Source organism: Daphnia pulicaria, chromosome 4 (assembly GCF_021234035.1).
Source record: "Daphnia pulicaria isolate SC F1-1A chromosome 4, SC_F0-13Bv2, whole genome shotgun sequence".
Lineage (NCBI taxonomy): Eukaryota > Metazoa > Arthropoda > Branchiopoda > Diplostraca > Daphniidae > Daphnia > Daphnia pulicaria.
This window is the reverse complement of record NC_060916.1, coordinates 18,379,550-18,407,048: the sequence shown is the minus strand read 5'-3', so window position 1 is coordinate 18,407,048 and position 27,499 is coordinate 18,379,550. Positions and strand designations below refer to the sequence as shown.

General features: G+C 39.9%; 5 protein-coding genes, 1 long non-coding RNA gene and 1 other non-coding gene across 8 annotated transcripts; 3 read left to right on the top strand and 4 right to left on the bottom strand.

The window, feature by feature from the left end:
• The first annotated feature begins 2,804 nt into the window (after positions 1-2,804).
• LOC124337489 lies at positions 2,805-3,208 on the top strand. Its single transcript, XR_006917397.1, has 3 exons — positions 2,805-2,824; positions 2,887-3,017; positions 3,096-3,208. It is a non-coding gene; the product is annotated as an uncharacterized LOC124337489 (long non-coding RNA).
• An 11,710-nt stretch (positions 3,209-14,918) lies between these two features.
• Trnag-ucc lies at positions 14,919-14,990 on the bottom strand. The gene has a single exon. It is a non-coding gene; the product is annotated as a tRNA-Gly (tRNA).
• Positions 14,991-18,733: 3,743 nt separating this feature from the next.
• On the bottom strand, positions 18,734-20,120 carry LOC124338097 (SET domain-containing protein 4-like). Its single transcript, XM_046792163.1, has 2 exons — positions 19,030-20,120; positions 18,734-18,952 (listed from the first exon to the last, which is right to left on the bottom strand). Exons 1-2 carry the CDS (start codon positions 19,770-19,772, stop codon positions 18,841-18,843), a joined length of 855 nt encoding a protein of 284 aa, XP_046648119.1. The 5' UTR covers positions 19,773-20,120; the 3' UTR covers positions 18,734-18,840.
• Positions 20,121-21,029: 909 nt separating this feature from the next.
• LOC124338175 (peptidyl-prolyl cis-trans isomerase E-like) lies at positions 21,030-22,609 on the top strand. Its single transcript, XM_046792248.1, has 5 exons — positions 21,030-21,355; positions 21,420-21,592; positions 21,670-22,077; positions 22,137-22,324; positions 22,389-22,609. Exons 1-5 carry the CDS (start codon positions 21,319-21,321, stop codon positions 22,522-22,524), a joined length of 942 nt encoding a protein of 313 aa, XP_046648204.1. The 5' UTR covers positions 21,030-21,318; the 3' UTR covers positions 22,525-22,609.
• LOC124338178 lies at positions 22,606-23,653 on the bottom strand. The gene is made up of 4 exons (XM_046792251.1): positions 23,416-23,653; positions 23,101-23,342; positions 22,922-23,024; positions 22,606-22,826 (listed from the first exon to the last, which is right to left on the bottom strand). The coding sequence occupies exons 1-4, from the start codon at positions 23,441-23,443 to the stop codon at positions 22,693-22,695; spliced, it is 507 nt and encodes a 168-aa protein (XP_046648207.1). The 5' UTR covers positions 23,444-23,653; the 3' UTR covers positions 22,606-22,692.
• A 344-nt stretch (positions 23,654-23,997) lies between these two features.
• LOC124338176 (charged multivesicular body protein 2a-like) lies at positions 23,998-25,328 on the top strand. Of its 2 annotated transcripts, XM_046792250.1 has the most exons (5): positions 23,998-24,403; positions 24,558-24,733; positions 24,802-24,936; positions 25,001-25,213; positions 25,283-25,328. In XM_046792250.1, the coding sequence occupies exons 1-4, from the start codon at positions 24,236-24,238 to the stop codon at positions 25,206-25,208; spliced, it is 687 nt and encodes a 228-aa protein (XP_046648206.1). In that variant the 5' UTR covers positions 23,998-24,235; the 3' UTR covers positions 25,209-25,213; positions 25,283-25,328. The 2 variants fall into 2 exon arrangements, with proteins under 2 accessions (XP_046648206.1, XP_046648205.1); XM_046792249.1 differs by having other exon boundaries at positions 25,001-25,328.
• Positions 25,329-25,436: 108 nt separating this feature from the next.
• LOC124338174 (peroxisomal membrane protein PEX16-like) lies at positions 25,437-27,283 on the bottom strand. Its single transcript, XM_046792247.1, has 6 exons — positions 27,156-27,283; positions 26,767-27,093; positions 26,646-26,705; positions 26,383-26,578; positions 26,030-26,321; positions 25,437-25,910 (listed from the first exon to the last, which is right to left on the bottom strand). The coding sequence occupies exons 2-6, from the start codon at positions 26,879-26,881 to the stop codon at positions 25,569-25,571; spliced, it is 1,005 nt and encodes a 334-aa protein (XP_046648203.1). The 5' UTR covers positions 26,882-27,093; positions 27,156-27,283; the 3' UTR covers positions 25,437-25,568.
• Positions 27,284-27,499: the final 216 nt, after the last annotated feature.

The following is a 27,499-nucleotide window of genomic DNA, read 5'->3' as shown; positions in this document are numbered from 1 at the left end:
AGTGAATGGTCAGTGGTAATGTATTGATCACTAAAACATGAATCACTAAACTTTAAGCAAAACGAACACGAATGAATGGGTTTGCCTTATCGTCCCAACAGAAAAAAACTACGGTCATTTCACTTTATTTCAAAAGGTATAGTTATTTTAATTGTTAACAATTATGATAGGACGAGCTTTTAACACTAGATGCAATGATCCCTAAATGAAAAATAATCATACCTTAGGTCATAATCCAATACCTTTCATGGATATATCGTTAATTGACAGTGGAAAAAGTTTTGCTTTCAATGAATAAAATGTACAAAAATGTCAATTACTGTAATGTAATCATGGTTCAAATATAGATATGATATTTATTCATGTCATTTATGAAGGGAAAGGAGGATGCTAATTGATATAAATTGAATAAAACTATCTGCATTAAAATCTATCCAAAGCCCTTTGCGAAAAGCATTGTTTAATGAGCCCTATTGAAATACTAAATTAGAGTTTTAGTTAAACTATGGGAAATTTTACTTTAAAACTTCAATTTTATAACCGCATTGTAAAGAATAAAATTTTCTGTCGAATAGTTATAGTTATTATGTTTTAAAATGAAAAATTGCCTCTTGGGAATCTTCTTTGGAGGAGACCCGGTCAAACTCCTGTGGAACATTCCTCGAAGACACGGGAGTGGCAAATGATGGTTTTATCACTGCTTTAGACTCCAATAGACTGCAAGAAGTTTGCAAGTCTGTTTTCTTGAGAAACTCAAGAGTTCTCGTTGACGTAATTTTTCAAATGTCGATGCCTTCCTCGGAGGGAACCCTAAAGACGATCTTACATTGCAGTTCGCGTTGATTACATTTTTTCCTAGAGACAACAGGTAATACTAATAGAGGAACAATCATAGTTTTGACATAGAAATCTAACCAACAATTGACGGGAACCTTCTTCTTTTGCGTGCTCTCTCTCTCTTTGAACTCGACCACTTTCCTTTTCAGCTCTCACATCTCCTCATTCAGTTCGTCCTTTTTCTTTTGGATTTCGGAATTTTTGTTCTCAACTCACCTGTCGTCTTTTTCAACTCTTCCACCTTGCCTTGTAGCTCAGTATTTCTTGCTTTAGCCGTTCTCAATTCTTCCTTCATATCTTTTTCGTTAGTTTGCAGGATGCTCGGCCTCAACAAAACAGCGTAATTTTCGAATACAGTTTCCAGAATTTGTTTCTTACCTCTTGTTATGCTTTTCTATTCGATGGATCCTCATAGCTTCTTTTCTGTCCTCGGTTACGAATCCGAAGGGAGAATCGTCAGCCAGAGCTGGATTCGTATTCTTGATTCTCGTTGGCAACAAAGTCAACAAAGTCACAGCGTACCTGAATTTCAAACATTCACATTTTCTTGCAAAATTTCAAAAACAAAGAAACCAAAAAGCTTAATTGCTTTACCTTTTTTCCAATCTATTTGTGTGGCTCCAGTCATAGTTTTGGCACTGGGAAGCTTTAATTTTGATTTATTAAAACGGTTATATACCGACCAAAGACACAAAAATCATTCCCAGCTACCTAGTAAAATTACCCGATGATTGTCAATTACTGCTTCGGCCATACTGTATCGTGAAAGTAAGACAGGTAGAAGAAATAAATCATGCCGCAACCCCCAGTCGCAATCCGCCAGCAGAATGTATTTAAAAAGACTGCGAGATGAAATGTCTTTTATTGAAACGAATTGGATATGATAAATATTTTATTTATACCAAAAACTGTGGATGGGAAAATGATCGACTACCTTTTTTTTTGACCACGCTAAGAGAAAGGTTCTCTCACTACACTCTGATTTTTCCCTTTCGGTATTTTGTGTATTCATCGAAACGTACTTACTTATCACGTTACTTATCAACGTTTACCTGAAACTAGCCTTCAACTAGCCCTGAACTCGTAAACTTTCACTCTGCATCTTTCACTATGAGTGCTTTGGGCTCTGGCTCTGGCAAAGAACAGTTCAATCAAAACTATAACACTGTTAAGAAGTTGAATGGTACACAGGAAAAGGCGAAAGACTTGGCATTTGGTGGTGGGAAGCCGAAACAATTTGTAGCTTTTGCAAAGGATCATTTGGTTTATGAAGACCCTGGCAATATGGAGGTCCAAAATAAAGAGAATTTCCCAACTGAATCAGAGAAAGTGCCCAAAGATAAGAAGTTGAAACTGGCAAGGTAAAAAGCAAAGGTTCACAAGATGGAAAAAGAACGTCTGCAAGACGAGTTGAATAAGAAAAATATGGAGATTGATGGCCTCAAGAAAGAAAACGAAAAGCTACGTGGAGCAGTATTTGATTTAAAGAGTAAAATCTCAGGACTTCGAGCGTCCGCTATACGCGACTTGAAAGAGAAGGCGAAGCTTCTGGGCGACATGAACAATGCGGAGAAGAAACAGGATACGTTGACCGCTAAACTCGAGACCTACAAAAAGAGGCACGATTCGGAATAGGAGGACGGTAGCTATTTTGCTTGTATTACAGTTATGAACTCTCATATTTTGATACATTATCAATAATAAATTCACTCATATTTTGATACATTATCAATAATAAAAATTGTAAGTGGCCGAAGCTTTCGTAAAAACGTTGGTAGGGGCCAAAGGTCTTGATAATCTAGTAAATAAATATAACCTTTTTTTCTTAAAGGTTTTAATTATAATCCATTTTCGCATTAATTCAAATTTCGGTATGTTGTAACATTAAGAATTTGGAGGGAAATAGATGCGACATGACATTTCCGAAAGGTCTCGAAGGGAAAAGGGAAATGAAGGAGCACCGACTGGTCAATCTGCCATTCAACAGGTTTAGAATAATAAGGTATATTACATAACCAATCTTAAACAAATGAATTCGTGTTGATGTAGGTTTTCACACGTCAATTGTTAACAACACCGTCAGTGCCAATAAATTTGTTTTCTCAAAAGGTTTAACGGTTCGCCTCAACACGATAATTTTAATTTGGAAGTTGAAGAGCTACCAGAACTAAAAGCAGGAGGTTACCAATTAAATTACTTTTATGTATGTTATCTGCTTGTACTAATTTTGGATGGTTTTACATATGTTCTTTGTGAAGCCCTTTATCTCAGCGTAGATCCTTACACGAGACAGCATTAGCTGGCCTCTTGGTAATAATGACAGTATTTTATGGCTCTCCAATATATTTTTACAAGAATTGCAAAGCACAAATATTGCATGCTCTCAACCTGTACGTGAACGGGGGTTATTATAATTAAGTCTATAGCCAATTAAGTCTATAGCCAATTCAGTCTATTCGGCTACTGACCCTTTTCTATTTCTCCCGTTGTTGTAGAAACATACCAGCATCCAAATGAAAGGACCCCTCTTTGTCGACATACACATACTCTTCTCAACTTGCTCGAAGAATTGTTTTCTTCTTCTGGGGTTATTTTTTTTTTATTCTTTCTCGTTCAGAAATAGATACCCTTTTTGGTTGGTTTTGTTTTTGTGTACGTGAGTCGGCGACGTTTGAGCTTAACCGCGGCAAGAAGAATCACACACTTTGGCTTGACGGATGAGGCTGAATGCATAGATAGCTGATGAGAAATGAATATAAAAACATTCAACTGAATGTCTTGTAAGCGTGTTCCTGTCGTTTCTCCTGTCGCAATAGCTAGAAAAAAGGGAAAAGGGAAAAATATTTCAATAACGATCTTGATTCACTAAGTAGATATATATCCCATCAGCACAACCGTAAAAAAGCAGAGCGACCAGTGTTGGATGTTGAAAAACAAATCTTTTATATCATTACTCTGACATCCAGCGGCAATCAAGAAGCAAATTCGTATAATCTGCAAGTTTTCATCCTCCTTCATTTATTAAGAGACGATGAAAAACGTTGTAAAGATGGAAATTTAAGAAACCAAATATACCGATTTGAGTCGATAAAAAAATGACTATGGGCCAGTTTGTTTAACCAGATCCATCCTTAAAGTTGACCAAAATAGGGGGAAAAAATACTCGTGAAGAATACACCAAGGAAATGGGAAACGGACAATAGTGCATGGCGCATCATCTCAACAGTAGACCATAGGGCGTCTCATGCTCTTTTTTTCACTTTACGATGATGATGGAACACCCTACCCAAAAAAGATTTCGTTGTAGAAGAGAAGAAAAAAGTGATACAAAAAATTATTATTGTACAGTTTTTTTAAATGCGTGGTTAAAGGTTATCGCTTTCGTTCAATCACGCTTTCAAAGTCAAACTTGAAAAAGAAAGAAAATCCAAATAAAGCAAAAATTTGAAAGACGCCATCTACGGAGGATTAATCACAAGATTTGAATGCTCACATTCATTCTTTGGGCCGTTAGGCCCCCTTGCGTGTGATATATAGGCACAGGCCCCTTTGCGTGACGTAACCGCAAGCGGTCTGGTACGCGACCGCAAGAGGGCATGTGCCTATATGTAGAGCCTAATGCCTATATACTTTTTTCTTTTGCCGTTTTATCTGGCAACGCAGCATAGCGCCGTTCCTTTTTAGCGCGAGAACGGGAAGAAGAGGGAGAATGGGACGAATTTTGACAGTTTCGAATATAAAACATCAATGAACTTACTTAATTCCAAACTGGTTATTTGTGTGATGAATTGGCAACGTTTGCCCCTGTGATGATCTGGCAATGTTTACCCCATCCTCCTCTCTGGTACAACGATCAGTTGGTCTCTAATTGTTGGACGGGAAAGTAAACACCGTAACAAAAAGATAAACACACGCATAAATAAAGATAAACTTGGGAAAAGATAAACTTGGGAGCTTCGGGAAACCCATTTTTTCGTATAAAATAAGTTATAAGAGTAAAGTTTAAGTAGATTTTTTTAAGTTGTTCCGTTGAAGTCAGCTTTGCACAGCGAAAACAGCCATTTCCTTTGTACTACATTGCTTTGGGATTACCAAAGCAATGGCAGTGGATCCCGTTTTGAGGACTTACCCAGTAATATGGGAAATTCTTCGTTCTTTTAGTTCTTGTTCCTTGGAATCCTTTAAGTAGTTATAAGAAATCTTTTATGGTTCCCGATACTCAAGAATCCAGAAAGTGGATTGAGTCCGTTACGTGGATTTAACGATTTTGCCTTTGAAGCCGAGTTGCAAAAATCTGTTCCATCTAGTAGCAATACGAGTATGATCTAAGATAATCAACAATTTATCACTGATCACATTTCCTGGTTTTGGTTCCCTCCTCAAATTAACCCCTCCCAGGAATTTACACAGGCAAGTCATTTTTCCTCCCTAAGGAATGACGAGCATACAACCGCTTTATAAAATAATTTCCGTCAAGAAGACCCGCTGCACGTCTTAAGCAGCCGATAAAAATTGACGCTTTGTTTTTGTTCAACTTCTTGTCTTCTTTCGATGTTCCGTCGCTATTTAGCTTTGATGCTGTCTCATTTCAGTGTTAGAAGAGAGAGTAATTTTTTTCATTAAACTATTCTACAGGCAAGCTGCTGATCTCGAAGATCGTACTTCACCCGATCTGGCGGCCCGTTTGAAGGAGTCCTTAGCCAAAGTTAACAGGCGTTGGGAAGATCTTTTGCGTGGAGTTGTCGACAGACAACGTGAATTGGAGCACGCTCTGTTGCGTCTAGGACAGTTTCAGCATGCTCTCAATGAACTGCTGGTTTGGATCCAACGAACCGACAGCACTCTGGATGAATTGAAACCCGTTTTCGGAGATCCGAGTGTCATTGAAGTTGAATTGGCTAAGTTGAAGGTGCTGATCAATGACATCCAGGCTCATCAAACCAGTGTTGACACGTTGAACGACGCTGGTCGGCAATTGGTTGAAACTGACAAGGGCTCGGATGATTCCAACAAAACTCAACAACGTTTAGTGCTGCTCAATAAAAAGTGGGGTGATCTGGTTGAAAAGGCTTCCAACCGTCAAAAAGTAAGAGTTCACCTTATTGTTATTTTTGGCTTCACTTCAGTGTGTTTCATTTGCTCTCTATTTAATTTTATCGGGAACTAAAAGATGCCCTGCGGGAGGCTCAGCAATTCACTGCTGAAATTCAAGACCTGTTGTTGTGGCATCTTTACGCTCCGCCGGACTGCCTTGGACTTCGGAGAGGAGAAGGAGGAAGTAATAAAAGCCGTCGTCGACGATACGTACGTGGACGATTGGCTAGAAAGCCGCAGAAGCGTGAAAGAAGCTGTACTGATAGCAAAGGACAAGTCACGGGTATTTGAGAAAGGCGACTTCAAACTCCGCGGTTGGGTATCCAATTCGAATCAGCTTATAGAAGAAATAGCACCTGAAAGGCGGTGCATGACCAAACCAGAAGTTCAACTGGGGAGCGAAGAGGAAGCAACCGTGCTCGGCATTGTGTGGCGCAGAGCAGCAGATTTATTGTCGTTTTCCATCCGCCAGTTACCAGAAAGAAGTAAAAAGAGACGCGGATTGGCTGGCCGATTAGCATCCATCTACAATCCTCCCGGATTTTCTATCCGCTTACTATTAAAGCCAAGATTCCGTTAGGGAAGTTAAGTTTGAAAGGTTTGAATTTGGACGACCAGATTGACTAATCTACTTATCTAAGATCTACCAAAACGGAACAATTCGTGTGAACCTCGTCATGGCAAAAACCAAGCTTGCACAAAAGAAGACTATCTCCGTAGCCAAGTTAGAGCTACAAGCCACTCTGCTTGGCTCCCGACTAGCAAGATACGTGTGCGATGCCCTAAACCGCCCGATAGATAAGAAATACTTCTGGACAGATAGCTCGTGTGTTCGGAACCTTTCGTCAGTCATCGTATCGGGGATATTCAGCTACTGACCGAATCTAAGGAGTGGCGGTTTCTCCCCGGGTAACTAAATCCGAAAAATGCAGTAACTAGGTCATCGCTAGATGTAGAAGAAATCCTTCCTACAAGTTAGACGGAAGGCCCGGCTTTCCTGCAGCATCCAGAGACGGAGTGGCCTATCGACCTGCCTTGGATGATGCCGAAAAAAGAGATCTGGTCCAGCCACGATTTTCGAGTCCATCTAACGCAACATCAAGAGCCAGTAAACTGGGCGAGCGTCAACTTTGATCCCGACGACGTACGGAGCTACACGGAGTTAAAGGGGGAGTTGCTGGAGATACTGAAACGCTGCCAGGCTGAGTCATTTTCAAAAGAAATTGGAGGTATTGAAAGAAAAGGGAGAGGTGAAAAGAACGTCCACATTGCTGGAATTATCACCATGTGTTGGAGAAGAAGGCCTGTTGAGAGTCGGCAGCCGTGTCAGACGGATTCAGTTGCCAAACGAAAACCTTCAACCTGTCATTTTACCAGCCAAGCATCAATTGATAATCCAGCTTATTAGAGCCTTCCACAACAAACACAACCACTGCGGTACCGATTTCTAACTCAGCCACGTTCGAGATTACTATTGGCCGATCAGAGGGAACAGGGAAGGAAGCTGTAAAGAAAGTGGCGAAGATGTGTCCATCCTGAATCCGAAGGCGCGCGTGGCCAGCGATTTAGATGATGGCCAATCTACCGATCGAAAGATTTGCCGTATTCACCCCAGCATTCCATCATAAAGCCGTTGATTATTTCGGTCCGCTGGAAGTGACATGTGAAAGAGGACGGACCGTCAAGCGATATGGCGCGTTATTAACTGACTGACGAAGTGTGCGGTGTATATAGATTTGGAAAAATCATTGTCAACAGCAGAAAATCATTGTCATCAGAAGAACTTCTTCTACTGCTAAGAAGATTCCTCTCCTTTTATTCAAAGCCGGATCCATTCCGATAACGGGACCAATTTCGTTGGAGCGGAGAAAGAGTTGGTCTCTCCAGTCAATCAGTTTAATCAATATTCCATCCTCGCGGAAGCGCTTCAACAATCCGTTATCAAATGGAAATTCCAGCCATCAAGCGCGCCGCATTTTGGCGGAGCTCACGAAAGTTTAATGAGAGTGATCAAACTCTCCCTCTATGGTATGTTAAAGACAGAAGGAGAAAAGCTACGCCACCCCACTGAAGAAATGATGCGCACATTTTTAAGTTAAGTAGCAGCCATTTTAAACGACCGCCCTTTGGTGAAGTGTAGTTCAGATGCGAGAGACTGCAGTCTTCTCACTCCCAACGATTTACTAGGCAAGCGGAATGGCGTCACATTACCCATGTGGGACCCGACGGGCGCGCTACCTCATCAAAGCTACTTATACGTCCAGAAGATGGCGGACTTATTCTGGGATTTGTGGGTCAAGTTTTACCTGCCATCCCTCGTCGCCCGACGCAAGTGGCAGCTGAAAGAGAGGAATTTTCGAGTTGGCGATTGCGTCTTAGCAGTGAAGCCTAACCTTCCAAGAAGACGGTTGTCAACGGGAAAAGTCACACAAACTTACCCTGGAGCTGACGGATTAGTCCAAGTCGTCACAGTGGAAACAGCTAGCGGCGTTTATACTCGGCCAATCCATCGACTTTGTCTTCTTGAACTAGCTGAGAGCAACCTCGCCGAAGGAGACGCTGGATTAGTCTTGGGGGAGAATGGCGTCGCCGATAAGAAATGAGCCCTCTGGAGACTGAATGTTTTCTATATTTATTACGCACTATTTTTCCCTATTTTGTATTATTGCTGCAGATCACACATCACGTTGCAAACCTTCCGTATCGCAAAGCCATCTCAGACGCTCCCAAATCAATTTGCGTTATTCTAAGCTGGCCTCTGCCTCACTTGCTCAAATTATTATCGACCTCAACATTGACCTTATCTTGTTACAAGAACCTTATGCCGTTCATTCTGTGTGCCCAGTCATTCCCAAAATTCCTTGTGGCTATTCATCCTATCACAAACTAAACATAGAGCATGCTTTCGGCTCGTCCATTGTTGTTCGTGACCAAAATTGCTGTGAAATATAAGTTGTTTGCCAGGTATATTGATAATCACGTTGCGTGCATCAACAGCAATCAACAGCAACACAGCTTATGTCCTTGACGCCAATGCACGCAATCCATTATGGAACAGCGCAAAGGCGGACAGCAGAGGATCGGACCTGGAGTTTCATTTGCGTAGCATTAAACTTTCAGTGGCAAACGCGCCCACCAAGTCACTTAATTTTGTCCCAACCAGTACATCCTTTGTGGACGTGACGCTTTGAGGTTTGTAGGCATCGACTCTTGGTCTTTCCTATCAGCTCCATCCCTCTCGGACCATCCTTACATTTTCTATTTTGTCAACATTAATTCCCCAGCGCCGAGTACGCGTCGTCAATCTGTCTTACGCATTCCCAAACTAAGCTCAGTCTATCGCAGTTTTTTCACTGACACGTATAATGTTTTTCAAAAGAAATTGAACGATGGCCCTCTCTGGACTATCTCCCAACCACCTGTGAGACGTAAAGTCTAGTATATGTTGGCCATTGCGAAGTGCGCCAATGATGCTAGGAAACCTCGTGTTGCCACTGATTAAGCCTAAGGCAACATGCCGTGGTGGTCAGATGAGCTACGCTACTTGCACAGCTCAGCTCAACCCCGCTGCAGACAATTCTCAATCAAAATCAATCACTAATGAAACCTACCAGAAGACCCCCCCGGTCAGCAAAAAATTGATCGTTTGCAGAATTCCGTAAGTCGGCGACTACAGCTGACACTTTTGATGCCCTTTCTAATTTCACTCATAAAAAAAAAAAATTTGCTCCCAGATTCTTTGCACATAAACGGAAATATCACTTCGGACCCTAATCACATTTAAAAGGTTGCGCAGACTTCTTCTTTCTTTCTCCCACCCAATCTGACAGCGCTCATGACGATGCTGAAAATGCATGGCAGGGCAGGGCCAAACTGGCCGCTAAACTCAGCCGAAGAGGTTCCACTTACATCGGATTGGGAGTTTGGTGCAGCGATCCGTTCACTTAATCCAAATTGAGCAGCTGGGTTTGACGGGCTCTCGGCTGAGATGGTCCTTCACTGTCTACCACTAATTAAACCTCATCTTCTGCTAGTTCTAAATTCTTGTCTGGCTACCTCCTTCTTTCCCAATAAATGGAAGATGTCAAAAGTCTCCTTCGTTGAGAAACCAAACAAACAGTGTTATAACGATCTCCAGAGTTTCAGACCGATCAGCTTGGAAAACCTCTCCAAAATTCTAGAAAAGAGTATACTGGGCCGTCTCCAGTAGCTGGCCAAGGTCAATGATTGGGTGTGCTCCAACCAATATGGGTTCCGTGATGTCGAATCCACTGAAACAGCAGCACACTCTCTCATCACCAACATACAAAACGGATTTGTTGAAAAGAAATTATGCGCTTTTGCTTTTGATATTAAGAGCACTTTCGATACTGTGTGGCTTCTCGCCATCATTACTTCTCTTCTGAAGAAAAACTGTCCAATTCGGTTAGTAGTAATAGTTTGGGATTTTAACGGCTTTTAACTTTAAACGATAGTTTGGCCTACCTGTCTTAACACGGCGCCTTTATCCTTAAGCCTGTCAATTTGGGCAGTCCTCAGGAGGGTTTCTTATATCCTTTTCTGTGGATCATCCTGATTGATGATATCTTGAGAACCACCTTCTCAATCCCATTCATTATCCTTGCTTTTGCTGATGACTTAACGATTGCAACCTCCCATCTCGACCCTGTTCAGGCAGTTCATAATAACCTGCAAACTATTTCAATGCTATTAATCAGGTTTTGCGTGATATCAAGCTCAATCTATACGCCCAAAACAGTCCTTTTTGTCTTCTCCAAACGGAAAATTAAGCTACCTCCAGTTTTTCTTACTGTCAACGGTAGCCTCATCCACCCCTCGCAAAAAACATCCTTCCTGAGACTCATAATTGACCTCCATCTAAAAGGGACGAAGCATATCAAAGCCAAATACACGTCAGAAAAACGGGCTCTTTTTTCCATCAACAGCTGTATTCGGATTTCTTTGGGAGCCGATCAAAATTGACTTATGTTTTCTCTATACAGCCGCAGTTTATTACTATTTTAACATATGGCTGCTCGCTGCTCTGTCTGGTTTTCAGCGCTAAAAAGAAAGGCCATCGTTAAGCAAGTAAGATCGTTCCAAAGAACCGTTTGTCTGCTATTGACCAGAGCTTTCAAAACCACGTACTGCTACAGCGTCACTCCTGATTCTGGTGAACTTGATGCCAATTGCGCTTTGCGACATCGGTCTAGCTGCTCTTCTGCTCTCAAGTCAGGACTTTTCTCAAAGATGTTATACCGGAGTCCAGGTTTTCAAATTTAGAGATCAGGCCAATGGGACGTTTTCTCTATTAGTCCCCACCCCATGACAGTTTAACTTCAGGCGTAAGCTCTTACCCAGAAACTTGGTGGTCTCTCCGCTTCCATGTGGCATGGATACGCTACATATTTTGGTGGCATGTATTCAACTATCAGGAGAACTCCCTAGTTTTTGCTTCGCTGTTGTCGCCTCAAATTGCAATGGGATATTGCATATTGAGAGGGGGGACACTAGTAAGTCCCTGTTTTAAATGTAAAAAAGTGTCCACTTGGTTCATCAGTAGGACCCTGCGTTTCGTTTACCAATATTCCAATGAGTACCTTAGAGTTAACATCTTTTCCACCTTGGAAGTCGAGTTCAGACTCGCTACCTAGCGAGTAAAGCTGAGTGAGCGTGAAAAGAAAAACCTGGCAATCGAACACAGTCGGATCCACGAGAGTCCCATAAAACAAATTGTAAATTGTTTAATTTTGTTGTTTTTCATTCTTCAGGAAGAGAAGAGTATATTTCACTGAGCGTTGGATCCGAGAAGCTAGACCAAAAAGAACAAGAATTACGTGAAACCGTGACTGGTATCGAAAAAATTCTGTCCCAGATAAAAAAAACTGGAAGTACTCGCTGCTGACCAGAACCAGCTGTTAACAGAAAGAAAGCACTTTTACACGTGGTTAGTTAAATATGCCAGGCCAGGATGTTGCGCTAGTCCGGCCGAGGTCCGTGACAAAACACCACGCTTTAGGGCTAAAAAAAGTAGTAGTCCCATTCGAAGATACGTTGAGAGTCATTGTCCAAAGGAGCGACGAGGACAAAGCTGGTGCCACGTCGGTGGAAAACTCGAAGCCCCGAGAGAAATCGACGTTCAACCCTCCGTCAAAGGAGTTGGTAGGGGCAGGTACGAAAAAGGCGTCCCGGAAAAAACAACATCCGATCGGTGGAAGAGGTAGAGGTGAATCTAGCAGACTTGGCCAAAAATCTCTTCGGAGAAGATTTGGAAGAGCTGCCTAGTGAGAAGGAGGATGAACTCGTCAAAGAAAAGGCCTCAGTGCCGGAAGCAGCCCAGAAGGAAGACGATCAGCAGCCTCGCCTGATCCCGAGACGATCAGGCCAACGGATCGACTCAGGCGACGAGTCGGAACCGGAGCTGCAGTTGACAGCCGAAGACGAGGAAGCGGCACTCAAGGAGGCGGCTCTCAGCACGCTCCCTAAAGCAGCCGAATAGCCGTCTTTAATTGTATCAATTCCTGTGTTTGTCGAAAAAAAAACACTTGTAAAAAATTAAAATGTTTCTGTTTTTCATTTTGCGATAAAAAAGCTTGACTTGACTCCTCGTCTGAGACTTCGTCCCAAAGCGCTCTGCTAACATTTCGCTGTTGCCGAGACTACTGTCTTTGGGCTTCTGCCTGCTGATTTCTATTCATCGCCCTTAATCTGTTTTCCATCCCTGACAATCTTACTTTGATGTCTACGATGGCACGACTTACTCCATCTTAGTGCTGACCTAGCGATTATGCTAGTTCGCTCGTAATTTCCACATCCTGGGCTTCAACCAGGTGTCTTAGATCGTCTCTTAATTCCGCGTCATCGAACGCCGGAGGTTCTGCCAGCCTTAGTTCGTTCAGGCTGTTTTGGAGCTGGCCGACTGCCTGTTCACGCGGCCATTCGGGCCTGCAGAGTATCTGTCGCATCTCTCTGCGCTATCATAATCGTTGCGACGTTTGCTTCTACGGCCGCGATTCGTTCGGTTGTGTCTTCCGTCATCGAACTCCTGAGACCCGTTATCTTTTGCCTTATCTTTGGCAATTCTTGGTTGAGCATTCCAATTTGATCTCTGTGGAAGTCTAGTCTCGAGACTGCCTCCACTACTCGTGCGTCTGTCGCTGTCTGTTGCCCAGCGATCGCCAGTATTTTCGCGTCATACTTAGCGAATTCTTCTCTGACCATTTCTGACAGAGTTTATGTTTTGGGGTTAGGACGAACCCTTCTAAATTCGATGCCAGTATTTCATGCGAAGGCTGAGCGCCTGCCTGTCTTTGCAACTCATCCACCGTTAATCCAAGTCTTGGTGACTGGGGTTCGTTCGTATTTCCCTCTAGTCTTAAGACCGGTGGCGAGCCACTCGGATTTCGATCTGAGGCCCTACTCGACGGCCTACTCCCTCTTAGGTCGAGCTTTCCGTCGGGGTTCTTTTTGGGGGCTCGTCTGGATCTCGCTCTAGTCTCGGGCTCGCTTTCTGCTAGTATCTGCTTTACGATATCTTCGTCATCTGCACCCGGATCTGACAGATTTCTGCTGGCTTTTGGTAGCGCGAGCCGGTTAGGGGTATCGTCTTTACTTCCCTTCCGTTTTGATTGTTTTTTATCAGAGTGCAACATTTTTTATCGCAAAATGAAAAACAGAAACAGTTTAATTTTTTACAAGTGTTTTTATTTTCGACAAACACTGGAATTGATACAATTTAAGACGGCTATTTGGCTGCTTTAAGGGGGTGCTGAGAGCCGCCTCCTTGAGTGCCGCTTCCTCGTCTTCGGCTGTCAACTGCAGCTCCGGGTCTAACTTGTCGCCTGAGTCGATCCGTTTGCCTGATTGTCTTGGGATCGGGCGTTGCTGCTGATCGTCTTCCGCCTGGGCTGCTTCCGGCACTGGGGCCTTCTCTTTGAGGAGTTCGTCCTCCTTCTCACTAGGCAGCTCTTCTAAATCTTCTCCGAAGAGATTTTTGGCCGAGTCTGCTAGATTCACCTCGACCCTTTTCGCCGATCGGAGGTTTTTTTGCCCGGCCTCCTGTTTCGGATCTGCCTCTACCAACTCCTTTGACGGATGGCTGAACGTCGATTTCCTTCGGGGCTTCGGGGTTTTCACCGGCGTGGGACCAGCTTTTTCCTCGTCGCACCTTTGGAGAATGACTCTCAACGTATCTTTGAATGGGACTAGCTAAGCTTAAAAATCGCAGTTTCCGCTATAGTTCACTCAGCATTCAGCCACAAAAAACCAAACGCAATTTGTATGCGGACTCACCATTCAATTTCCCGATAAATTCCGATAGTCCGAGATCCCGCGCGGGTTTAGGGGTAAGCTTTTTAACATTTGGCAGACCCCGAAAAATATTTAAGTCTCAATAGTTAATCGGGGGAAATGCAAGTCTGCCGTGGCTCAAAAGGTTCCTCTGGGTGGTACCGGCTCATGAAGTCGGCAGGAATTTCCCAAAAGGATAAATTTTTTACCAGGGATAAAAACAAAAGAAAGCGTAAAATTTTTTCTGATGCCCCCCCCCCCCCAGACTGGACGAAAAAATCAGGTTCCCGATCCCGACCAGACGCAGGTGGGTAACCATTTTCACCCTGCAAAATGCCGTTATCAACAATGGAAACGTCCCCTTAAAAATAAGCTGAGCAATTCAAATTCTAAATGTTATTTTTTATTACCCGAGTATTTATTATTTAAATAAAGCGAAATAATAAAGTAAAAGACTTGGTAAAAGATTATCTAATATTGGTTCATTACATTATCTATCGTCTAATAATAATGGTCTATCATATAAATCTAATGATAATCTAAGTATAAACAATGCCATCAAATTCGAGCCAAGTTTCAGATTTTGATGAAAACATACCGGTGTGTAATTTAAAAAAATATATATATAATTGGAGATAGGCCTAAATAAAAGGTATTTAATCTGTATTATTTCTATAAAAATGAAAAAAAAAATATCGTGCGTTAGCCGGGAGTCGAACCCGGGTCTATTGCTTGGAAGGCAACAATGCTAACCGTTATACCACTAACGCTTATAAATATTACTAGTTTTTAATAATAGTAATAACAAACTGAAAAAAAAACTGAAAAATTAAAGCTGGCTCTCCACTTTACCTCGCGAAGACGCCTAAGATGCGTCGATTTTTTAGAGTGCAGAAATTACAATTGGCTCTTGTGCATCACTTTGAACAAAAAACGACTCACCTGTAGCAGCACCATCTTCTTTAGAGCAACCCATTCTCAAAGAATCTACGCCATCGACTTCAACAGGACAATTTGCACATCAAGAAACACCTACACCGCATTTTCGGAATAGGTTACGTGTCTTATTAACTATACCGAATTTTGATGAGAAGAATTGAAGAGAGACAGGAGAATTGATTTGCGCCCGATTGTTTGTATTAGACTAGCCATGGAAAGGTTTTGCGTAGTACACAGTTACAGTATTAGGACCGTTAACTCTCTCATTAACCATGACAGCATAGCAGGAAGGGGGGACACAACGAGACACTTAATGGGGCGGCTTGTACGAGGGGCCACCTATCGGGGCCCCCCAGATCATATTCCCGTAGATGAGCAGGGAGACATAGTGATACGGCCGGATCTTGTCGTCGGCCGTTGGGAACGGGTTTCGTTTCCAACACCGCATGTGTCACAACGGTCGATCTTTATCGAAGAAGAATTTATCCCCTTCAGAGCATCCATCTCGAACACCTAGACACTATTTCCTTCTTTGAAGAAACTTTTTAAGTGGATACAACAACATTGGGGATCTTTAACGATGTCTTTGGGACGCTGCACCATCGACTGGATTGCAAGAGCCTCCGCCACCAAGCAGCCACTTCAAGGAAATTACCCAAGACCAGAGACTTATCTAGGTAGACCAGTATATTGAAATCAGTTCCAACAACCGCAAATAATTCGTCAGAGGAAAAGTTCAACTACCAAAGATGCAAATCGGACTTCAGAGGCTCTTCAACGTTTACCCAGATAAACCGTGAGGCAGGTGTTTGGAGAAAAATCTTCTCCGTACTGAGATAGCGGACCATATCTCTATAGAACTTACGTCCGTCCTCAGCCACCACCAGACGAATATTCTCTCCCTCCCATTCGTCCCATTCTCCCTCTTCTCCCCGTTCTCGCGCTACAAAAGTGCACAGCCATGCTGCGTTGCCAGATAAAACGGCAAAAGAAAACAGATCCTGAAGAGCCCCATAGTATAGCCTGTCAAATTTTACCCCACCATTTTTCACGAAGGTACAAAAAATTGAATTTGTTAAAACCGTTACAACTCCTTTATTTTCAAACGGAAAAATTAATAAAAAATTGGGTAGGTAGCCAAGAGGATGCTTTATATTGGATGTAAGAAATATTTCATAAAAAATAAATACGAAAACGAAATAATCGAAAAATAAAATGTTTGTCAAAGATGACCCCGTTCCTACTGGTTGGTATTGTATTGAGTCCTGGGACGAGTGTAATCTCTGGTAGCAGGCTGATGATAATATTGCGGGTAGTGATACCTCGATTAATATATGTTGGATAATAATGCGGGTAATAATAAGATCTTTGGTATTACCGTATTAGTAACGTTTATGGAAGGTGGCAGAAGTTTCCGTGTCATCAGCGTCTTCAAGGGATTCGGTGGATTCTGCGAATTTAACGGATTCGGCCGCCGACCTGTCGGATTCTACCGTTGTTTCAACATACCGCAACATACGCTGGCTGGCGTTTTTCGGTCACAGATGGTTGATTTACTTCTCTCACAGCGACATCAATTACATTCTGGTGAACTTTGAAAATATCTCTCATTGACAGAGTCACCAGGCACATCAGCATAACTATTTCTGTCTTCATGGTATATTTACCAATAAAAATGAATACAATCCATTTTATAATGTGTTCAGCTTACCGTCTACTAATAAACTTAAGGCTAATACATGCCTTCGATTATTAGCTTATTGTATTCAACGTTAAATATTAGGCCTACTGGTATTTTAAACGGACAAAGGAAACTTATGTGTGTCTCTCTAATCTTTACTGTGTTATATTTTACATACCATGCTGTGTCTATGTAGTCTGTTAAATAGAAGCGCAAAAATTTCAGGCAGTTTTCTCAGCTGCAAGTCTTCTGCTGTTAATAGTTGTTGTAGACGAACTGATTTTTTTGCGATTCCTTTCCTCTTTTATTCACTGAAGACTACACCTTCTGTTTACAAGGGAAAAGGGGAACTCCAGGAAGCATCATGTGCATCATGAAACAGAATGAATTGATCAGTGATGGTGAACTTAGGTTGGGCGAGAAGATGTACGAATTGTTTTGGCTTCGGGTAATATAACTTGACCGGGCAGGAAAAACCGCCGCTGATTCTATTCCAATCCAACAATGGACTGTTCAGTTTACTGCTGGAACTTTGCCAGAACTGTTCCTAATACACTTGCTTAAATTTTTTCAGGAAGAACAGCTGTGGTCTTTTCCCTTTTGAACTGCGGAAGCTTTTTTTTCGATTAACACGAAAAAGTGCTAATGACATCGCCAATATAGGGAACAGTTCATGCGTTTAAAGAATCGGGCGCAGGCAACAAGCTTCGGTACGCTTCGGTACCGGTACTTTGCTTTAGTTCCTTTGTTTATTCAACATAGCTTTGTGATTCATATCTATAAGAACGTCATCATATTGGCATACCATCATATTCCAACACACAATCAAAATTGGATTTTTTAAATATTGAAATCTCGTTTTCATTTTCGGTTCCGGTCGGAACCCAGGGCGAAATTGTTTGATAAGTTAAATTCGTAACCCTATTTATTATTGGATTTTCAAATTATAGTTGTTTATGTTTACTCACTTTTTCACTTTTTTGTAACCTAATCATCAGTTTAAAACGTTTAAAAATAAATGGATTGTCTCCTCCATTTGCGTTTGTTGTTTAATATTATATAGAATTTATCTTTCAGTAAACTACACATTGCACTTAGTTTTCTTCCTCATAACTCACTGAGTAAAAAAAAATTATATGAAAACACTAATACATTATGCGCTGCGACAACTAAGGATTTAGGCGGTTAAATTTTCACTTTAAGTTTAAGAAAGTTACATTTTTTCTATCGTCTATATTTGAAGCATTAATTTTATTTGTACGAATAACTTAACTCGTCTCTTTGGCGAGAGTGCGAACATCGTCGTTACTTACGTACCTAGCTGGCATTTTTTATTTTAGTATATTTTTTATTTTATTTTTTTAAGTAGTATTCCATGAATCCTGCATACAATTCAGAGGATACCTTGGCCATCCAAATCAGACCGGTCAGACCTAGCACAATTAGCACATGTAAAGCTAATTACCCATAATGACACCCGTGGCTTATAAAATTATTTAAACAGTCACTTACGAGTGACAGCGCTTAGATTTAAAAAGTTTAAACAAGTCACATCAACATTCAAGAAAGTGCATATATACTTATATACGTAGCTGTATACTTACAGATTAAATAACAATTTAGAAAAAAACCTTATAAGGAAAAAAACTTATTTCAAAATTTATTCAGTTACCAAAATGCAATCTACAAGTATATTGATCATATCTTCCATTAATAACTTTGCAACATTAAAACTTGAAGATGAATAATCTGGAGGAATCTGATGAGCTTGGTTCAAACTTTCTCTAAGTTTCACAATCAAATAATTGACTAGTTTCCGACCTAACACGTTGATTTGTTTTTCATCAGGTATAATCTCCAGAGGAGAACAAAATTTTTTCGATAATTGCGTGTCGTTGAAGGAGATCATCGTCAGTGCTATTTGTGCATTCCAGCTGAATCCTTCTTGGCTGCAAAATAAATTCCCCATCTTGGAGAGTTGTCTGAGAAGGGCGATCTGCTTAGTCTGCAAACAGCATGGTTTGGAAGGACAACCAAGGACCAAATCGAAGAGAACGTCGATATCGAATTCCACAGCTTTGTGTAAATTTTTGGTTGCTAAAAATCCATACTCTAAAAAAAGTTTCATGTTATCGTGCGGCCCGTAATTTATGAAAACTTGTTGATATTTCTTGATGTGTCTATCTGACCGTATTTCATAACATTGGGTAGTTTTGTTAAAACCAGCTTCAACGACTACTTCTGCGTCGTGATTAAACATGTCTAAATATGGAGCTAAGGCCATGTTATTTTCCATTCCATCCACCTTGTTCAATCCATGTGAGTGTTGTTTAGAATCTTGATAAAAGACTGCTCTTGTGTTGACACAAAACCAAGCCCACTGGAAAAGTTCGAGTGAGAGGGTTGAGCCGTATATCTTTCTCCATATTGCAAAGATTTTTTCATATTTTTTTAAGACAAAGTTTTGATTACACATTATTTTCTCTTGAAGAAAGCTGGGCAGGACAGCTATTTCTTGGCTTTTACACAATCCACCAACTGAGAAGCTCTTTGGTAATGTTGAAATGTATGAAGAGTACAGTCCATTAAACTTGGAGTTCAAAATGAAGAAAGTTAGACATTCTGCTGTAGTCATACTGAACTGTAGTAAGTCAGGAATCTCTGCCAAAACTTTTTCTTTAGTGATAAGAAGACTTTGGGGGATCTGGACTAGCAGATGGTTAGGAGCTATGTTAGACATAGCCATGAGACCTCGTCCAGTGCTATTAAACAGAGCTGGCTTTGTAACTAAACAATTTTTTGACACAGCATTCCAACCATTCGCACTCATCCATTTACAAAGTTCAACGAATTCTGAATGTGAATCAATCCGAAGTGGGCGAGAATGCACAATTCGAACCAACCTGTTTCGGATTCTAGATGTTCGTCCCATGTTTTTTTATAATGGAAATATATTTAATTTAACACCACAACTTTATACCACATTCATATTCTCACAGTTTTTCAATAAACTCACGGCGGTTTTCTTTTCGAATAGAGATGAAACAATTGGTTAAAATGAAATTTACGGCTGCTTACACTTGACTTCAAATCTTACTGAGTTTACACTTAACACATTTTGTTTACATCAGAGTGATCAGACGACTATGAGTTGACAGTGACAGGAATAGGGACGGGTGGGTTGAATCCGAAGTGGCTAGTCCGCTTTCATATGTATGGTTTGAGATGTAGCCCTTTACGCACCAGGAAGTGCTTGATTTCTAGTACATCTTTTGGATCCTAGGGCAAAATGCACGCCACTAGAGGCGCTATGCCCACGAAGTGAACGAACTAATGCTTGTCGCTTGACAGCTCTTTTTATACTAAATGCTATCCAGCACTCCCTAATGCATTAAAAAGGACGTTGCCTTCCCCCAAGCCTAGAGAGTAGAGACGTAGCAGTAGATACGTCTAAATAATTTTTTTACTTGACATAAATCATTTTCTATGATAGCCTAGCCTTAAGCCCTTAACTTTCCAAATTAATTAAAAAGAAAACCGTTATTCGTACGCAGGTACACTATCCCTTAACGGAAGTGTGAAAAAACAGGTTCGGTTTTAATTGAATAACTGAAACGCTATTCATCAAAAAGAGAAAGATTTGAAAATAAATGCGGAACTTGCATTTGAGACAACCAGACGTCAACGAAAAAGAAGTGCGCGTTATTAAGATCTACTTCTAAAATTTATGCGATCTCTTTTGTCGTTAAAGAAAATCGGCCCAAATATTATATATTTTGAGATAAAATCCGCGGGTTAATGTCAATGGATTTATTAGATCCAATTCCTTGTTGTAGTTATTATACTGTATACCAGAGAGATGTATATTTTTCCTATATCACTGGCAAAACCAACAGTCAGATTCACGTCGATTTCCGTTAAATTTTTCTTAAATTTTTGGTTTAGTGCTTTAGTCTCAATTTTTAAAAAATTCCGTGATCCTCTCCCATCAGATACCTTAAAGTAGCAGCGAAGAAGCAACAAGTTTACTAGTTTTGGAGTAGCCTTTTTATTTTGCGTTTATTTGAATTTATTTTGATTCAAATAAAATAATCTGATGGGCTATTTGAATTTGGAAAAATCTCCAAAAAGTCGCTAAAAAGCGGAACAGCCACTTTGGTTCTAGCTCTACTGATCGTATAACGAAGCGAAACATGCTGTCTGCAGTCTCTGCACTCTGACGAACGTGTTTGACTGTTTGCCCACGCCAGTTTTCAGTTTGATTAGTTAGTCTGCAACCTGTGAATCGGTATTTTATTATTGTCCTCACTGTGCATAATAATAAGGAAGGCATAGACAGTGATATTTATATATTACTCATTAGCTTATGGGGATGCTTTGAACATTGAGAATTTCAATACTTTACGTAAAGTTTTTGAACACGTAAACCTCGATTCTTGATAATCTTTCTTGTGGTGCATTCAAATTTGTGCCACAACATGTCATCTAACAATGCCAAGCGAAACATCTATGTCGGTAAGATCAAATAACATATTTCAGTCTTACGAAATGTAATGCTTACTGTGATTCATTTTAACAGGTGGCCTTCCTGATGAGGCAGATGAATCAGTAGTGCGTGCAGCCTTTATTCCTTTCGGAGAAATTGTTAATATAGAAATACCTCCAGATTATGAAAATCATGAAAAACATAGAGGTTTCTCTTTTATTGAGTATGAACTAGCTGAAGATGCTGCTGCCGCAATTGATAACATGGTATTCTCACAATTTCTTACAGTTTATCTAGTAAACAAATATTTAATTACTTGCCATCATGGATGCCTTTCTTTCAGAATGATTCTGAGTTGTTTGGCAAAACAATTACTGTAAACATTGCAAGACCTCGGAAAATTAAGGAAGGATATTCTAGACCAGTTTGGTCAGAGGATTCTTGGTTGCAAAAATATGCTGGAAAGACAGAAGAAAATAAAAATCCAGTGGAGGAAAACAATAAGGAATCAACTGAAGGGAAAGACAATGTTTCTGAATCTGAAACTAAGTCAGCAGTTTCTAAAAAGCCTCGCGGCAACCCTCAAGTGTACATGGATCTTAAAGCTGGAAAAATCAATTTAGGCAGAATAATTATTTTATTGAGAGCTGATGTCGCCCCTAAAACATCTGAAAATTTTCTTGCTCTCTGCACTCATGAAAAAGGTTATGGATTCATGAATTCCAGTTTTCATCGTATTATTCCAGGATTTGTAAGCGGAAAGCTTAGTTTTAATCAATATTTATTTTTATTAACGTCCTTTTGCAAAAGATGTGTCAAGGTGGTGATTTTACTAACGGTGATGGAACCGGTGGTCGATCAATTTTCGGTGGAAACGGGAAATTCGAAGACGAAAATTTTACGTTGAAGCACAACGGTCCTGGTATTCTGTCTATGGCGAATTCAGGCCCAAATTCAAATGGATCCCAATTTTTTCTAACCCTTGACAAAGCAGAATGGTAGGTTTTTTCCCTGTTAAAATAACATAGTTATAATGCTAATAGCATCTGTATATTTTCAAAGGTTGGATAACAAGCACGTCGTATTTGGTCAACTTCTTGCCGGCCTAGATGTTTTACGTAAAGTGGAGAAGTACGGAACAAAGTCTGGTAAACCGACTGACAAAGTCATTATGTCCGCCTGTGGAGAACTATTGTAACACATGAATAAAAGAAGCTTTTTTTAACTACATTGTTTAATGACCAATGTCTTGTGCTCATGAAAAATATAAACAAACAAATTGATTGGACTACAGTATATTCCAACCCTCTTCCCTCCCGGAAAAAAAAAAAAAAAACAAAAGAAAAACATTAACGTCATGGGTCCTTTAATTTTCGTTGAGATTTTCATATTGATTGATCCAGCTATGAATCAAATCTTGGATGTAATTGTCTTGGAGGTCTTTGGGTATCCGCGGTCCCGGATAATTCAATTCTTTATTTAATGCGCCTGTTAGTTCATCTAAACAAGTAAAATAATTGGTATGTTTACAGGAAATTCCCAAGTTTGACATTTTTTAGACACTGTAAGGTATTTGAATGAAAAAAGATATTTACTAATATTCATATTAGGCCACAAATCTTGCTTCTGATTCATAATGGGAATTTCATTGGATATACGGCCAAAAGGTTCCTCCCCAACCATTGCCGCCCGACCAGACTTCGAAAGATATATATATTTTTTTTAAGTTTAGAAATAATTATCTGATTTTTTACGTCTACTGTGGACTACACACCTCCGTGGAAATATCCTTGCGCCTACCCAAACGAGGAACCGCCTTTGATGCCTTCAGAAAAAAATTAGAGAGACTTCCTTCGTGAGGAAAAGATTCTGAATTCATGTATTCAGCGATGATTCCTTCACCTCGTCGGCCGATTCGAGGAATCTTTTGTCGAAACCTATTATAATTCGGATTAAACGGTTCCGGGCTGGGATCTGATAAGGCAGACGCCAGCAGTAGCCACGTTAAAAACAGTCCTTGATTTAACAAAACGACATTAGTTGGTTCACTTTGTACTGTAAAGCAAGAATTAAATTCAAATATAAAAACCTTTTATCATTATAAGCTCTCGATACATGATCACTGTAACAGGAATAAGTTGATCTCTGTCCAACTGCGACAACTGAGCGTGACAACTGAACGCAAAACTACCATCTAACCGTGTTATAAAGGATTTTCCCCATTTCCATTTTTTAATTTTACATCATGCGGATGACATACGGGTTTTGACATATGGGGACACAGTATTGCTATTGCCCCCATCTTTCCGTATTATTTGTTTCAGTGAGGTTGATGTCGTCAATAACGCAGCAGGACTTCACTGTATAATATACATAATAAAAATTACCATCACCAGCAGCATTGTCTGATACGGGTCGGTTCGACGACAATCATGCGTATTGTACTGGATTTAAGCTGTTTAGTGGCCGAACATAAAACCTTAACTGCTTAACCATAAAATATGTTCTAAGTTTGCTTTAAAAATTTTTTAATATTCAGTAACATATCAGGAAATCATTTTTGCAAACCTTGAATGCGTTGAATGACTTGAATCCTTAAAAAATAATTCGAAATTTAATCGCGATACGTGAGGACGTTCGATACTTGATCAAAATAATCGATTTCTAAGTGACTCACAATTGACACACTGACTTTTTTCTTTTGTACAATTCCTGATTACGTTATGTTGAAATCTTCATTGTTTCTTCATAAGTCATAACATTTTCGTAAAGCTGATGGTCTGATAGTCCAGAGAAAGACATAGTTATCGCTGTTCGAATTCTATTCCATTCAAAACCAACTGAAAAGACATCTGATCAGTCATTTCCTTAAAAGTGTTTCAAAGGATAAACATTTTTAGTTTTCAAACATGGAATGGCTATTCGGTAAACGCCTTACTCCAGAGGAGATGCTCCGTCGAAACCAAAGGTCTTTGAACAAAGCTATTCGGGATTTGGACAGGGAGAGAATGAAGATGGAACAACAGGAAAAAAAAATTATAGCGGACATTAAAAAAATGGCTAAAGATAATCAAATGGTAAAGATTTCCACAAAATTTGTGTTCCAGCTAAGTTATAAATCAAAACTTCTGTGTTCTTTACAAATTTTTCCTTATTTTACTGTTTTCTTCATAAACATACTGTTGATTTAAGATAGTAGTAATCAGTATATATCTATCCATTTTTTTGTAGGATGCTGTTAAAATCATGGCCTTAGATTTGGTGAGGACACGACGTTATGTCAAGAAATTTATTTTGATGAGAGCCAACATTCAGGCAGTCTCTTTGAAGATTCAAACACTGAAATCACAAAATGCTATGGCGGAAGCCATGAAAGGTGTTACCAAAGCAATGCAGAGCATGAACAAGTATAAGAATTATAATTGTATATATTCTACATCTCTGTGCTCTTACTAATTTGTATGAAATCTGACAGGCAATTAAAACTGCCACAGATTCAAAAAATAATGCAGGAGTTTGAAAAACAATCAGAGATAATGGATATGAAAGAAGAAATGATGAGTGATGCGATTGATGATGCGATGGGCGACGAAGCGGATGAGGAAGAAAGGTTAATATTTATTCAATTAAATGTTCGACAGTATTTTTAAATGTATAATATTTGTATTCTGTAGTGACGCGGTCGTATCACAGGTCTTGGATGAACTTGGTCTTCAGTTAACTGATCAGTTAACTGGTTTACCAATCGCTTCCGGTTCATTGGCTTCAACTACTGGTATTGCCGCCAAAGGGGGTCCGCAAGCTGCAGCTGCTGCGGCAGGAGGTACAATCGATGCTGATGCGGATTTACAGGCTAGGTTGAACAACCTACGCCGCGAATGAACAAAGTACCATGCTGTAAATACTATACAGACAACCAAAAATTCATTTTTATTCGATTCACGTCCATGTTTCAGCCTCTTACCCTTTCAAAACACAATAAAATCTCGGCTGTGAAAAATAGCGGAAAAATTGTTCAAAATTATTGGAAAGACTAAAATTTGTTGTGCGAATCATTTTTGCAACTTAATATCTATCCTTCCTTAAGCCATACAAAAAGTACACCACAAATATACATTAACGAAATTGTATTTTAGAATTATTCCCACAAGTATCCCACACAAATTTTGAATCACAATGCATTCAATTTATAGGCATATAGAGCTAAACTTGTTCACGATGATCTCTTCCGAGTCATTTAAATTAATCCCAAGTGTAAAAGTATACATTTTGCCAGAACAACATGTACTGAAGAATTTGATGGGGCAAAACTCCGATTAATGGTATTTTTCTTAGAGAAGTCAAAATCTGTAAAATCACATTTCGGCTAAATCGGTCGTAGATTGGCGAACGAAGAAGGTACATAAGTAAAGTTAGCTGGCGTCGTTGAATTTCTTTTGCATCACTGCTACTTAACTGGCTGGATTTTACGAGCGTTATACTAACGATATCGGTAACGAATGCTAAAGATGTAGGAATCCATGACTTTGTTCCAAACCGGCTCATTGCAGCCAGATGGCAAAGAGGTTTTAACGTGTAGAGTACCTGCATGCCACAACAAAATATTTTAATTTAGCTGCATAAATGCTCACTTATAATTATAATAAAAGTGAGATAATGCTAGGGAACGCAAATTTCAAAATATTAAAAAAGAAATGACTAACTTCTCCCAATAAAGAATATCCTTCAAGTTTGGTTTTTGATGAATCATTGATTTCAAATGAATGGGAAACGGGGAGCTTCCAATTCCGCTTATTAATATGAGGTGCCCCGTTCACTTGCCGAATTACTCGTCCAGACTTTAGAGAGAACGTAAGACTGTTGTGTCTTTCATCTGAACCAGTTTTCCAATCAGACAAGTTGTTTTGTTTAAGTTTTTTCCTGTTGAGAGGTGGAATTGAGCGAGATGTTGCCAATCCACTTTTCTGGGACAACAAAACAATTCGCCATAAACATCTAGTAACAATGGAAATGAAACTGTTGAGCTCAAACAGAGTATGTGTCTTCAATTTAATACTTGATTGACTGAATAATAGTTATGGCAGTCCATTTTCCATGTGAACCCCAAATTTTTGTTGCTGTGATCTCCAAAAAAACTTGAAGATATTCCAATATTGTAAACAATACTCTAAATTTTTCCAAGTTTGTTTTAATCAATCTTCCTATTTCTTTCTGTCGTGTTGCACTTAGTAGAATTTGGTCATTCAAAAATACTATGAATTAAAGTTACATATTAGAAGTTTGAATTTAGTAATATATCCACACAATTGTTAAAGGTACTGATTATATTCGAAGCCGAGTAGAGCAACTCTGAAAATGCTGGTGATGTCTTTATTCGACCTAAGAGAACGTTATCATTTTTAAGATTGCAAAATATTCAAAAAGCTAATATTTTAAAAACCTGCTATTAGATACGAAATGAAGCGTCCAGTTGTTTCCAATTGTGACAGCCTTTCAGGATTTGTAATGACCCATTTTTTATAATCATCGAAACAACAAAATTTTGAAGCGGACATGGTCTAACCTCAAAAAAGCAGAAGTTAATAGCGGAACAACAAAAAAAAACACACACAGCACACGGGTTGCAGTGAGCGAGCTCAGGCGGGGGTGAGCGCGTACACGGCACCCTATTTCCAGCGTTCCTAGCGGCGAAGGGCCGCAACTCGGTGTTTTGACGTCTGCCAGGCTTTGATAATACGCTTTAGAATTGTAGAAGACTTTAGAAATGCTTCATAAAATACATATTATTAAGTACAGGTGAATCTTAACTTTTCAATATCTGAAAATTACTTGATACCTAAGCAGACAAATTTTCAGACCAGCACAAAACCTTTCAAATGAAAGCAAGCTAGATGAGGGTGTCACTTTATGTAAGCTCTCAGTCACACCTTTAGGCTTTAGGAAGTCCAGCAAGGCCTTCTTTACTCAAAAAATTCTCCAAATCTTTGGTGGTATGCAAATAGGCAAGCAAATATAGAAATGAAAAAAATCATGCTTTCGTGACCAAAAACAAACACATACAAAGCAGACTTGAAAGAGCCATGCAGACAAATTCTGAATGACACACACACAAACACCTACCTGTAAGTTTAACAAATCCAGTATTTCTGTCGTCCATAACATCTAAAAGAGTT

Excerpts from the sequence above, each read along its gene's own strand:
- LOC124338097 (XM_046792163.1), bottom strand. The coding sequence starts at position 19,772 with ATGGGACGAACATCTAGAATCCGAAACAGGTTGGTTCGAATTGTGCAT. Across the intron at positions 18,953-19,029 it reads ACCCAATGTTATGAAATACG|AGTATGGATTTTTAGCAACC; the intron begins GTCAGATAGACA and ends AACTTTTTTTAG.
- LOC124338175 (XM_046792248.1), top strand. The coding sequence starts at position 21,319 with ATGTCATCTAACAATGCCAAGCGAAACATCTATGTCG. Across the intron at positions 21,593-21,669 it reads CTGCCGCAATTGATAACATG|AATGATTCTGAGTTGTTTGG; the intron begins GTATTCTCACAA and ends CCTTTCTTTCAG. Across the intron at positions 22,078-22,136 it reads ATCGTATTATTCCAGGATTT|ATGTGTCAAGGTGGTGATTT; the intron begins GTAAGCGGAAAG and ends CTTTTGCAAAAG.
- LOC124338178 (XM_046792251.1), bottom strand. The coding sequence starts at position 23,443 with ATGTATCGAGAGCTTATAATGATAAAAG. Across the intron at positions 23,025-23,100 it reads GCAAGGATATTTCCACGGAG|TCTGGTCGGGCGGCAATGGT; the intron begins GTGTGTAGTCCA and ends TATCTTTCGAAG. Across the intron at positions 22,827-22,921 it reads GTGGCCTAATATGAATATTA|ATGAACTAACAGGCGCATTA; the intron begins GTAAATATCTTT and ends TTACTTGTTTAG.
- LOC124338176 (XM_046792250.1), top strand. The coding sequence starts at position 24,236 with ATGGAATGGCTATTCGGTAAACGCCTTACTCCAGAGGAGATGCTCCGT. Across the intron at positions 24,734-24,801 it reads GCAATGCAGAGCATGAACAA|GCAATTAAAACTGCCACAGA; the intron begins GTATAAGAATTA and ends GAAATCTGACAG. Across the intron at positions 24,937-25,000 it reads GAAGCGGATGAGGAAGAAAG|TGACGCGGTCGTATCACAGG; the intron begins GTTAATATTTAT and ends TGTATTCTGTAG.
- LOC124338174 (XM_046792247.1), bottom strand. The coding sequence starts at position 26,881 with ATGTCCGCTTCAAAATTTTGTTGTTTCGATGATTATAAAAAATGGGTC. Across the intron at positions 26,706-26,766 it reads CATTTCGTATCTAATAGCAG|GTCGAATAAAGACATCACCA; the intron begins GTTTTTAAAATA and ends ACGTTCTCTTAG. Across the intron at positions 25,911-26,029 it reads GATATTCTTTATTGGGAGAA|GTACTCTACACGTTAAAACC; the intron begins GTTAGTCATTTC and ends TGTGGCATGCAG.